We start from the raw sequence: 14161 nt of genomic DNA on the forward strand, positions 1-14161 counted from the left end.
TTTATTTATTATTATTTGAGTGCCTACCAACAGTCAAAGCCTTTAGCAGGTGGGCACTTAACAATATTACATAAAGAAATAACAATACCATACACAAAACACAATGATAAACACAACTTTAAAAATGGGACAACACAAACATAAACACACAACAAACACACTTAAAAATTATAACTAAATTTGTCAATTTCAAATTATCAATTAAATAACAATAATACATTATTTACATCACATCACATCAAAAGTAATAATAATAATAATTATTATTTATTTCCCATTTTTTTAACGGTTTGTTAACAATATTCACTTAATTAACCAGGAAATTTAGCACTTACGAAAGCAAGCTTGTATGCGAGTGCATCTAGTCACTTCAAATTATACGTGGTAATTTGACGATTGTAAACATTTGTAAATGTATAACAACTGAGTTCTACTCAAAACCATTGTGGCGGCCATATGTTTACAGATTACATATGCCGTACTTGTATTTGAGGTTAAATTGCTCAATATTTATGCAAAATTGATGGAATTTAAGAGATCTTATTTTTTTTAGACGAATTACTTCAGGAAATAGTGTTTTCAGGACAAAAATTGTGAGTCTAAATATAGCAAAAAAAAAAAAAAAAGACCAGTAGAGAGAGCCACTGTCGAGTCGAGCTCCAGTGGGAAAAGTAAATTGTGGACTAATTGAATTGTTATACCTTCATTAATAAAGTAAATATTAGTAAATAATAACAATTCTATATTTAATTTTTTCGACTGTCTTTTTTCGAACCTGTCTGCTCTAAACAATATACATAACGATTTTGTGACGTGACAAATGCAGTGGGGTATCGGGTTAAAATAACATTAATTGGCCTGAAATAAAAGACGAATATGAAAAGAAAAAAAAATACTAATATGGTGTGTGTGAGAGAGAATTTAAGTACTTAATCGTAAACTAGACTTAAATGTTTTCTTGGCTTAAAGAAAAGACTTCGTAAAATTTGCCTGGCGCCCAGATTAGCTGTGCGGAACTGTACCTCCTTGTCCCGGTGCCCAGATTAGCTGTACTGGATTGTACATGGTTGTCCCGGTGCCCAGATTAGCTGTGCGGCACTGTACATGCTGGTCCCGCACACGAGACGTTGTCGCTAGTCCCCGAAGGAAAAGGGGGGGGGGGGGTGAGAGGGGAAGGAGGGGTGGTTCTGGCCACGCCCACCTGGGTGGATGGCTGCAGGAAACAGGGGGGCGATGATTGCGCATTGTGCGCGCCGAGTCGGTGTTCCGTAATGGGCTCGTGGGAAAGTTCTGCGCGATCCTCGTCGCGCTTGGCCCAGCGTTGCCACATCGCGGAGTTTACCCTTGATCTCACGAAGCGAAAGGATTTATGTTTTCAATCCTTAAGGGTCCCGCCTACCTGGGCACACATACGGTGTGCACAGCTTCAGGAAAAACAACGCGATTTCAAAACTACTCAAGATATCCGAGTGGGGCCTATTTACGAATAGCATTTAAGAGTTCGCTGAGGGCCGAAAAGTACTTTCAATTTCGGATTAAGTTTTTAAACTGTATTTTTAGAAGCGTTAAAATGCCTAAAACGCGTGTTTTCAGAGTAATTTTTAGGCATAAAACAATCAGTACAGATTCTTGAAAGCACTTAAGGGGCTTGCATAACACCTTTATCTTCATTTATCGGCCATATGATGTTACGGTCACCGCTCAAATTTCACAGTTATCCTGTGACGACGAGACGAATGCGCGCCAGTTCAGAGACTTGCGCTTAGAGGCTATACCGCGCTGGAAGCACCAGCGAGCGTCGCGCTTATCATCCCGCCTCACTAACACACATACACCCCTGACGAGGCGGGCCCCTTAACATTTGTAACATTTCATGTTTGTAGTTTTTTTTTAATCGTGTTCTCAAAACAAATTTCTCTCTTTCTGTTGGCAAGATGTAATTAAATACTATATTTTTGTTATACGGCTTATAACAACCACCTGTCGACCACGACAATACAACAATTAATATTCTGTAAGAAATAGCCTTAACAAAGACTCACGGCATACCAGATAATTATATATTCCCATAACCTCGCGCCAAAATTACTTGGCGGTATTCATTTTTACGTTAACACTATGTGTGTAATTTCAAAGCAGAAAGGAACAGTTTATAATTCGTCTGTTAACAAAAAATTTACTCCAGGTTGTAACTGGCCTTCAGTCGGTTCTTTTTTTTTTTGTGAAAAGTGTTATTTTTCATTTATTTTAAATGCTACTGTACTGAGTAATTTTTTTTTCTTTCGTGAGTACTTTTGAAAATCAGATAGAACCGTAGTTTTGATATAATGAATTTTTTAAAACGTCAGATATGTTACGAAATAGCGTTTCATAGGACTACTTGCGATCCGCCCCAACATTGTACGAATGCGATCTATCAATGTGGCGTCATTTAGTTTTATAAGTATATACGCACTATAACGTACTGCCCATTCTATATAGTTTATTTTTAAACTATGTAGACAGCTTTTTTTTTCTCACGAGACTACACAAACATATTTGGTGTAGAAGTCGCACGCCAAAGGCCTACATATAGCGACCAATGTGAAAAAGCACTTAACGCTCAAATCTACTTCTTTTCAAGACCTTTAATTTTGTAGTAGATTAATTTTATGTATCAGTCATGTATGTCAGCTTAGGCCGTGTAGGCGCCCTAAAAAATATTCTACGACTTGATCGCAAACCATTGAGATATGTAATTGAAATATTTATTAAATTTTATTTGTGGTTCAAAAAAAGTCCTATTATGTATAGCACTGCAGTAAAATAATACTTTAGTAAGTTTTCTGAACTATGATAAGAAATTATGAGACAATATGAATTATTCAGATTTTAGGGGGAGGGGTGGGCATTGCGCTATGATTTGTGATCAGACTGTGTCTGATGGGGAAGCCTAAGATGTACTTCAAGTTCTGTCCCTGCCCGAACACGCCCGAATATTCACCTTCGGCCAACCTCGGGTTTATTTATATACATATTTATATTTCTCTGTTTATTTAAATGTAGCTATACTAACCTAACTAACCGTCCATAGTGTTTTAAAGTGTTTTAATGTAGCTAACCTAACCGACCACTTTTAATATTTGAATTCATTTTTCCTGCGCAGAAATAAATCAAATCCCGAGGTTGGCCGAAGGTGAATATTCGGGCGTGTTCGGGCAGGGACAGAACTTGATGGACATCTTAGGCTTCTCGTGTCTGATGAATGGAACAGATCTCAGTTCCCAAAACGTCGGAATTTTTTTTTGTCCTGGGAAGCCTACAGTGTTCGCACGTGCCGTGTTGAGAATACCTGTTTTTATTTCATCGCCGGGTTCTCACGCCTGTCGCTGTATTGTCGGTGTGTGGTCAAGATTAACTGTTCAGTTCATCGTTGTGTTCTTCTATCCGTCGTTGTCCATTTGTTGTCTGAATTTACTTTTTTTTTTTTAAATGCAAATATCTCGTTGTCAGCTCTGTGCTGCGATTTTGTTCTAATTTCTTCAACGGAAACCTCTGGCTGTCTTTACATTCAAACATGACTGATTCTGGCTTGATTTCCTGTGTGTTCGTGTATTCATCTTTGTCCGTTCTTCGGGGTTTTTCTGTATGACGCAACAGTGGAAACTAGCATTTGTGCATGTCCAAAAGAATGATTCAGGTCGTGTAATGAGTAGAGACTGGAAAAATTCGCGCTTTTGATGACCTCTAGGATAGACTACACAATCCCCTACACACTCAGGAAAATTCCACCTGCTCATTGGCTACTGACTCGTGACACCTGTCAACTGGGACGCTTTCGATTCGATACTTTTTTGGTGGAACTTTTTTCATTGGCTCGAGACCTTCAGTTTAACTGTGAGCCAATCAGAGAAGCAATATAAATGTACAGTTGTTTGGATTCTATCATATCGTGAAATGAATCCGCGAATTTTTCCGGTCTCTAGTAATGAGTCATTAATGAATATAGACCGGAAAAATTCGCAGATTCATTTTGCGATAGTCCGAAATTCATAGACATATACCAATAAGCTGCTCTTGTTATTGGCTCGCTGTTCGTCTGGGCGACTCTGGGCCAGTGAGAAACCCTCAACCGAAGAAGTAACGAATCACGGGGCAAACCAGTTGAGACGACTCACAAATCAGCATCCAACGAACTGGCGTTATTTGCCCGAGTGTACAGAAGACTGTGTAGACTATGCTGGAGGTCATCGAAACCGCGAATTTTTTAGGTCCCTATTAATGAATAATTAGTAATGTAAAAGGGTTAGTTGAGAATATTTGCGTGTCCGACGGACGCTGATCGCTGATTGGTCCACATTAACCTCTAACGTCAGCGTGTGGGTGGTGGACCGAATCTCCTTTGTCCGAATACGTTGGTCAACTTGAACTTTTTGTCCCAATCTGTGTCCTTTGGTAGCACAGAACAACAACACTCGTGGTGATTGCCGTTTCCGCGGTTCCCGTTTCAGAAATGTAAACTTAAAATAACGAATGGACTGGCAGGAACGCAAGAAGACGGTACAGAAATTTTGAATAATTGGCTGTCCGTTTGCGAACGGCGCTTTTTTACAGGCTGAACACAAAAAATAGTGCCGAAAGTAACAAGTTGTTTCGGGCCGAAGCCCGGCCTGGCCTCACCATCTCCACCTCCTAGGTCTGAACCCGTTAGGGTATTCCAGGAGCACTAGCTTTATCTCTTCATCCAGATGTCAACTGGTGTTTGATGGCATCTGGATGTTTGTTACATATGCCAAATTTAGAATGGTTAGTACCTTTCTTCAGCCTCAACCAGAAACAACTTATCCATTCTGTTTGAGCCGCCGTGCCCGCAGTCAGAATATAGATAGCTTTGTCAGTTGATTATAAGATCCATGTCAGTTTGCATCCATGCATAGTTAAAACACGACGGATGGTGGTAAAACACTACAGTCACTCCATGTGGGATCTCTTGCATGCCATTGCTCCGGGACGGTTGCCAGTACCCGGGGCAACGAACATGCCGAAAGTAACAGTGTAACATTCCTAAAATAGTTGCAGATGAAAAATAACGGCATTGAAATGCAGTAACCCAAGACAACACGTAGGGTGTAGCAGGGCCTTAACCGTGAAACACGAGGCGGCCTGGCTGAAGCTAGGGTAGTGTCACGTCACGGGGAGACAGGAAGGATTATGACGTGGAAGTGGCGAAGAGGGGTCGTGCGAAGAGGACATCTGGTCCTTCATGGGGTTGATGGGATGTTTAAGGTTGGGGGGGGGGGGGGGAGCAGGGTGGAAAGACTTAACTCTTCAAACACGGCTGAGGGTGGCCGTGGCTGCAGGAGGGAGAGTATTCACACGCCATGTTGATTTTTTTTATCCCACACCCCCCCCCCCTTTTCGTAATCGCTTTTTAAAGGCTATTTCTAAAATTGTTACACACTAAAACAGGAGTTACAAAATCAGGTACTTAATCGATACAGAAAATAAAAAAAAAAAAGGCTTACGCATAACTAATCTGAAAATTTATCATTTTAAAACAGTTTTTGTTACGAAATATATCTTTTATGCGCCTGACAAAATTGTGTCGTCCATTTCTGTAGTAAAAATGTTTGGAACTATTCAATATTTCTCTTTCGATGGCTATATATCAGCAATACCCTGAAATTGCGTGAACAAAGCCGTGGGTTATGTAGCTGATAAGGAATTATGAAATGGACTAAGTATAAAATACTTTTTTTTTCCGTAAGGTTTGAAGCCATAGCTACTTTTATGACATGGTTTGATTGCGAGAATTTTGAACTACGTAAAATTGATTTTGTTTTGAAAAAAAAAATTTTTTTTTAACAATGTCACAAAGAAACCATTAGAAATGTTATAAAACTTAAAAAAAAAGTAATGTGATCAGTGTTATTATGACGGAGTTTCATACTATATCTTATTAAACAATTTTTAAATCAAGTTGTAATAAAAAAAATACTCTGCAAAGCGAGACAGTTTAACACGGAAATGCTCCGAGTAGTGTGACCTTCAGGATCGCCTGGTTGTAGAATCGTATTTATTCTATCCTTTCGACTAGTTTTGTCCTGAGAGCACAACATGGCGTCCCTCGCAGGGGGGTGACAGTAGATAGGACGAACTGAATCCTTGAAAATTGGATCATACCATGCTTCACCAACATCGGGGACAAAAAAAGATTACAAGTTTTGATCTCTTTAGTTTATTACATGTCCAGTTTTTATTAATTTGTGTTAATCTAAGTTGCTGTTACAGTACTAGAAATTACTTATATTCTAATTATATAATAGTTTTAAATTAATTTTAGTTAATTTTAGTGAAAGTAGGCCTATACTACATTTATTGCGTCATATGTGATATTTGATCTGTTAGTAAAATTAACTAACGAGTCAATGTACTTAAGTGCAATTGTTACAAAAAAAATGTTCACCACTTGAAGCTTAGCATCTTAATTTAACGCAAGTTAAAAATATATGTCTTGCAAAGAACATAAAACCGTATCACACATTCTCGTAACAATAACAGTGAGGCGTGATACGGAGGTTAATGTTTACACAATAAATTATCATAGAGGACAGGTTGAGGTTGCTTTCGCCGTTTATACAAACAAAAACACGAGCGAAGTAAAATAAATAGAATTGATATGCCGTTTTTGCACCAAGCTTGTGAACAAAGATGCCAACTATCACGCGCTAAACCTTCCTCAGGTTGTATTTGGCTCTAATTTTTTCGTTGTCAAGTTGCAAAGAAATAGTATGATCGCAAGGGTTTTGTTTACAAATTTAAGCGAACGATCATTACTATGGGAGTGGCGCCTCTCCCTTTACTTACTCTATGGTCCCTCGGTTCTCTGGAGGGAGAAGCCTAAGATGTACATCAAGTTCTGTCCCTTCCCGATTACACCCGAACAATTCACCTTCGGCCAACTTCGGGATTTCTTTTATTTTTGCGCAGGAAAAATGAATTCAAATATTAAAAGTGGTTGGTTAGGTTAGCTACATTAAAACACTTTAAAACACTATGGACGGTCAGTTAGGTTAGTATAGCTACATTAGAATAAACAGAGAAATATAAATATATATAAATAAACCCGAGGTTGGCCGAAGGTGAATTGTTCGGGTGTAATCGGGCAGGGACAGAACTTGATGTACATCTTAAGCCCACCGCACACGGTACAATATTTTCTACTAGTTTGCTTACTAGAATGCTTACTGGTTTCTGTACTGTGTAGGCTACAAGCTGAAACACTAGGTGAGCTACAAGTTTCTGCTGCACACGATTCTAGCTGCCTTACTAGTTTAGTTAAGAGAATATTTTCCACAACAAATTTTTATTATGATAATTCACATTTTTTACTACATACAAACAAGGCTCTTCTTTGTATGCATTTATTAAAACGAGGAGTTGGTCGCTATTCCACTTCTTTCCGTCCATGTTTATCACGACATGCGCGCTTAAAAGTGTAAACAACCCCTCATGCTGTTTTCGTGAGTTCTGATTGGCCACTCCTTAACTATTGGAACACACCGAGCAACGAAAATAGGACGCGGTCTATTACGCAAAACCAGTAGCCCAGCTCGTACAGCTACTAGTATCCAGTTTGAATTCGAGCGAAGAAACTAGTAGTAGAGCCAGTACGACTCCTAGCTTACAATGTTGTAAGGAATATTGTACCGTGTGCGGCGGGCTTTAGGCTTCCCCTCTGGAGCACGAGTGAGTTGAGTTGCAAGAAGTTGCGGAGTGGGCAGGGTCAGGCCTTTTCCACGAGCGTTTCGAGTGGGTGGGAAAAAAATATCTTGAGAGGGGGGGAGACGCGACTAATCGCAGCGCTTCCCGGAAGGATCTCATTAGCATCTCCTGGGTTTATAATTAGCTTAGCTCTCTGCGAGAAACGACCCCCTCTTGCGATGCGGCAGGAGCACCAACAGTCCAGTTTTTAAAAAAGTAGCTTGGCTTCTGGGTTGTAGCCGCGTCCTTGGCGAACAGTTCACCGACGTTTCGGTTCTCGACATTGCAGTCGCCATCATCAGGGAGCAGTTAACCTACTACAACCCAGAAGCCAAGCTACTTAAGATAAACATGATTTAACGTTTAACACATTAAAAATATTTTGTGACAGAATATTTTATAAAAAAAAAACTAACCAAAACACACAATAAAATTTAAAAATAATTTTTTTTCTAAAAATAAATCAAACATATTATTAATTTTTTTTGGAGCAATTGGAAATTTTTTCGATACAATCTTTATTGGTGATGACGTAACTGCTCCCTGATGATGGCGACTGCTATGTCGACCAAAACGTGGTGAGTTATTCGCCAAGGACACGGCTACAACCCAGAAGCCAAACTACTTCAGACAATGGCCCGTGAAAGCCTGCGCACATTATCATCCAGTTTTTTTTTTGCAACGTCGCTTTCACAGTTGGATACGTAGCTTAGTCATTTCATCATTTTCATGCAGGGGGTGAAAAAAAATATATTTTTCAGGCTTCATCTTCGAAAAAATGTCCGATATTTTAATGAAAAGGTTGTTAATTAGGCACACGCCTTCGTCGAAATAACTAATGCTTTATTATTTAACTTTGTCAGTACATAAACAGACAAATTAAAAAAAAATGTTTTTCAAGAAATTCCATGGTGCAAGTTGCTTTAGGTGGAAAAAATATTTCTGGATACACGTGACAAACACTTAATAGTGCTAATAAATTTCCTGACAGCTTATTCGTCTTTGTTTGCTCTGTGCGCCATAAAGCTGGTAATCGCCCAGGTACTTGCTTTTTATGAAGATACATCGATGGTGTAGGTTTTATGTTGTAAACAAATACGACACTTTTATTTAGTGAACATATTTCGTAATCGAAGAATTATCAGTTGGTAGTAGGATAGGGACTACCTAAAAAAAATAATGAAGAAGCGTTATTAAAAACAATATGTTAATTCCAGACTGCTGAAAAATGCTGGTAGGAAGCCAAGAAGACGAGACGAAATTTTGATTATGACTGTCCGTTTGCGAACGGCGCTTTTCAAAGGCACAATAACACACAACTAATTTTTTGACAGTGTGATTAGAATTAATTTATTAGCATTTTCTTTTCCCTTGCGGAATAACTAAATATTATTTAACTCTTAAAATTTTCACAAGTTTAATGAATATTTAAAACTTTTTTTTTGTAACTCTCCGCTAGATGGCGCTGCAGCGCACCAACTTCTAAACCGTTCAACCGATCGCAGTGGGTGAACAGAAAATCATAGGTCATAGACATACAAACAATATTTGTGTGTCATTTCTGTGTGTCCACCACACTGTCATATAGCGCTATCCATTTTGCTTTAACTCGCGGACAATATATCACATTGTGTTCAGCCCAGGCAACGCCGGGTACTGCAGCTAGTATTTTATAATTTTTATCGCATGAAAAATTTCCAATTATACAGCTTTTTTAAGGTTTTTTTTAAAAAAAATGTGGGCTAGTCTTTCAGCACTCGCCAGTGACCTCGGTAACGAGCAAAATTTCCCTTTGGCTTTGTGAACTTTGGTTCGCGCCATCCCCCACCCGTGGTTGTTAACATATTTCCGTTCCTTGACTTCCGTCGCATTCCAGAAATTACTCCCACCAGATGCCGTATCCCGAGAGCTAAGATGTTTGCACGTCAAAAAATAGCAAAGTTTTTTTTTATGCCACGAATTGATCACGTGTGACAGAAGGGTTTGAAATGTATCAGCATAGATCTGATGGTCAGAAAGGATGCAAGCAAGTTGTTTATCCGCCAGGAAGCTAGGCTCGGGAGAAGTTGCCAGCGTACAGTAACCGCGCTACGCTTGTTTCCAGGAGGGAGCAGTGGCCCTTGTTCTCCAGCTACTCGTGCTGGCAGCAGCTCGTCACGCAGACCAGGAACCTGAGCAAGGACCACGCGGCGCTCAGCGAGGTGTACTCCACCCACCTCGTCAGCCGGCTGTCCCAGGTCATGGAGGACGTGCAGAGGATATACAGGCGGGTGCGTACCTACAGACCCTAGGTTGACTCGCCCAACATAGCATAGTCACTCCCAGTGTGGATAAAATTACTTTTCTCTCTCTCTATCTGAAATGAGTTTGTAACGATTCTGACCATGGATGACATGCAGAGGATATGCTGGCGGGTGTGTATCTACAAACCCTAGGTTGACTCGCCCAACATAGCATTGTTACTCCCAGTTTGAACAAAAGTATTTCTCTCTCTCTCTCTCTCTCTCTCTCTCTCTCTCTCTCTCTCTATGAAATGAGTCTGTAACGAGGACGTGCAGAGGATATGCAGGCGGGTGCGTACCTACAAACCCTAGGTTGTCTCACCCAACATGGCATAGTCACTCCCAGTTTGAATAAAATTATTTCTATATCTATCTATCTCTCGCTCTGAAATGTCAGTAACGATTCTGACACTACCAACCACACATCAGACCAAATAAATTTTAAGTTTTGTCCCGCACGGTATCGACCTCAAGGATTTAGGGCATATATAATAAATTTCTAAAGTTTTATTGAAATACGTGGTATTTTCGTGTTATTGATATTAAAGAATAATAACTAGACATTCATAAGGTTTTATTAAATACCAAGGCTTGTGACTCGCCGACGCGTGCCTGACCAGAGCTCTCATTGGGCACACCTGTGCCCTTGGTAAATGGTGGGGGGGGGGGGGGGGAGGGGTAAAAGTGATTCGACACCAGCAGCGAGAATACAACAGCAAACGTGTTTGTGTGTGTGTGTAAATTATTTTTTAACGCCTGTATTTTTTTTATGGGACCGCGATGGGACAATCCATGCCAGCTCATCTCTTACTATAGGCAAATTCCAGAAAAAAAAAAGTTACGCTCGGTATCGGAACAAGCTGGGCCATGGATATACCTACTTTCCTTCTTTCTCCCGTATTTAACCTGCCTGAAATTAATGCATGAAATTTGGCATCCCGCATGAAAGTGCCCAGGGTTTTCCCTGTGTATATGCAGGTTTTACCTGGGCCCAACTTATCTAGTAGTTTAGTCTAGAGTTAAGAGTGAGGGGAGTTAGACATGGCGCCAATCGCTGCCATGGCTGGCCAATCCCCTCCTAGCACATGATGCATGCGACCCTCTCCCTGCATGGCTAATCCCAGCATGACTAGGCGTATAGGCTTCGGCCTGAGACGCACCTAGGTCCCTCCCTAACCCGGACCCCTCCCAAATACTCTTAGTTTTAGTTAGGTTAGGAAAAAAAATCTGGGATATTTCAGTAGAGCTGGGTGCAACATTAAATTTAATTAATTAAAAAAAAAAAAAACTACAGCCTATATGTTATCTTTGAATATATATACTGTATAGAAGTCGCCAGCCCAGGTTAAAATTTATAATACGGTTTGAGGTAGTTGTTTAATTCACCGCCGCAATCGCCACCATCTCTAGGGCATCGACTCGTGGTGGTCCCTAGCGGACAAAGTGTCGAACTTTTCAAACATCCCTTCCACCTCCCGTTGAACGACCCTTGAGCTGCAGTGAATGTTGGGTGGTGTAGTGTGCGGGGGAATGACAGCGGGCGACAGAGCTGCGCTCTAACGTGTAAATAACAACTAAGACGATACAGGGCGTTACGGCAGCGCACTGCAGCGTGTGAAGTTCCCAAGCTGCTCATCATGCGCTCCTGAAAAACGTGGAGTAAATCCTATCCACTCGCGACTTCTATACAGTATATATATATATTCAAATATGTTATTGTGAGTTGTGAAGAGTGTGGTTGTGTTGGCGGCAGTGCCGGGAGATCGGGCACGAGACGCACGAGGAGATACTGCGCGTGCTGCACGAGCTCCACACCACCATGAAGACGCACCACAGCTACCAGGCCGAGTGCCGGCAGGCGGAGGCGAAGCTGCGGCTGGCGGAGGCGCAGCGCCTCAAGCTGGAGCAGGCGCTGCCCCGCGAGAAGCTGGACCGCTCCAAGAAGTACCGCCTCATCGAGAAGGAGGTGCACAAGGTGCGTCCCTTCGCTCGGCCTCGTTTCCGATCATTTGGGGGCAGAAATTTTTTTTTTTTTTGACGTGATAAACGCCTAACAAATCGATGAAACGCCGGCCGCACGCACCGAAAAAGTGTCCCGTTACGCACATTGTCACGTTACGCTGTGTCCCGTTACGCTGTGTCCCGTTACGCACATTGTCACGTTACTCTGTGTCCCGTTACGCACATTGTCACGTTACGCTGTGTCCCGTTACGCACATTGTCACGTTACGCTGTGTCCCGTTACGCTCATTGTACGCTTGCGCCGCATCTATCTCTCTTCCACTCGATTGGAACAACCATCGATTTGACTCTTTCGAGGCACATTAAACTTGAAACACTCCCATTAGTTTCCTGATTTTCCTATCATCGTCCCATCCTTAACAGAATAAACACAGATTGGAAGAAGTTAAATAGCAATCATGTATAAAACTTGCAGTTAAAATAATCTCTTCGTTAAAGTAATAAACATATTTGAATTAATGAGTGCAAATAAAAGGAAAATTATCAATTAAATTGTAGATTTCATTTCACTCCTTCTTTGTATCCATAACAAAATAGTGATAATTCAATAAAAATTATTTAATTTTATTCATAATAGTATGCAATAATTTCATCAATTTTTTGTTACGACGTTGTCACGTTGAACTATCGTCCGTAAACCGACTTTACAGACAACAAATTTTTTTTGACGTGATAAACGTCTTATAAATCGATGAACGCTAGCTGCACGCACCAAAAAGTGTCACGTTCCGCCTGAGCCGAGCGTGCAAGAACCGGCCAACCACCGTGCGAGAAAATCTATCTATAATATCAAACAGGTTAAGACGGCCTATTTAACTAAATTGTTCGTGATTATATTTAAACAAATTATTTAAATTAAATTTTGAAAATATTTAAATAATAATTGAAGATTTAAAAAAATGCAATTTTTCATCTGTTTTCTTATGAAGTCATCACGTAAAATTATCGTCCGTAAACCGACTTTACAGACAACCACCCCTTCCTTTTTTTTTGTTTTGGATCTTCAGACTTCAATCTGTTACCACTGAAAAACCAAAGAAAAAATAATATACTCTTAAATGGTATATAATTATCATCTGTTATAGAGAAAAAACAAAAAAAAAACCAGATGAGCGTTAACCTTCTTTTAAATTACAATGGGTGTGTGTACTTACGTATGCACGTTAGACGTTATACTTACTTGATTATAAAAAAATATCTTTAATAATGCTGGTAAATGATTGATGGAAATCAAATAATAAAAAGTATTGGAGTGACATTATCACACAATACTCAATTTTAAAAACTGAAATAAATACTCTGTATTTAATATTAAAGTAAATACATGTATAAAATTATATAATTCATTAAAAATAGATACATTTTTAATAAATAATGAAAATCGTTAATTATGCTGAATATTTATTATAATTTATTAATTTTAATTATTTATTAAATGATAATGTAATAATTTGTAATGGAAATAAATTATAGTAATGATACACCCCCGACACCAGTCAGATTACTGCACTGCCGAAGTTACACAGCTGGAATCCACCCGAAAAATTTATAATGTGAGCAACTCTGTAGGTGTCAGATTACAGAATTTGCAGGATTGCATAATTCCGGAATCACGTAATTCCGGATTTAATATCTTTCACTTTATCCTTCACCAAACAAAAATAATATTGTGAGCATGTTGCTACTACCACCTTGACAAGCATTTAATGGGGGTGAATAAAAGTATCTTGCAAGCAAAAAAAGGCAGCCACTGGAGTTCATATTTTTATTCTTGAACCACATTTTATATTTTAATACATTTTATTTTAAATTTTTATAAAGCTATAACATTTTTAGTTATTTTAAACAATTTAGCGTTTATAGGGAAACTGGGGGCATAAGTGGTATGGGCTCTTTTTTCCCCAATATGTTTTTAATGAGTCGCCATATACACAGTGATGCAATGATAAATGGTGTTAAGTCAAAATAATTTTTAGTTTATAGCTAGGTGACGCCATAGTAAGTCATTAAAAAATATTTTTGGGATAAAACACAGCAATGTAAAGGACAGACCAGTCTTTTTAAACTTATTGGAACAAAGTAAACAGCACATTGTGAATCAGCTTTGGAGTAAG

The 14161-nt window shown here is 39.5% G+C and overlaps 1 protein-coding gene across 7 annotated transcripts in view; it reads left to right on the forward strand.

Moving 5' to 3' along the window:
- Window positions 1-14161, forward strand: part of LOC134540114 (SLIT-ROBO Rho GTPase-activating protein 1-like) — a 188996-nt gene that overhangs the window by 136589 nt on the left and 38246 nt on the right. For all 7 annotated transcript variants that reach the window (XM_063382620.1, XM_063382621.1, XM_063382622.1 and 4 more), the window contains 2 exons: window positions 9848-10013; window positions 11779-12000. In XM_063382620.1, coding sequence (XP_063238690.1) covers window positions 9848-10013; window positions 11779-12000 — 388 coding nt within the window. The remainder of the gene's footprint in view (window positions 1-9847; window positions 10014-11778; window positions 12001-14161) is intronic.

The sequence above is a fragment of the Bacillus rossius genome, chromosome 16 (assembly GCF_032445375.1).
Source record: "Bacillus rossius redtenbacheri isolate Brsri chromosome 16, Brsri_v3, whole genome shotgun sequence".
In the NCBI taxonomy this organism is placed as follows: Eukaryota; Metazoa; Arthropoda; class Insecta; order Phasmatodea; family Bacillidae; genus Bacillus; species Bacillus rossius.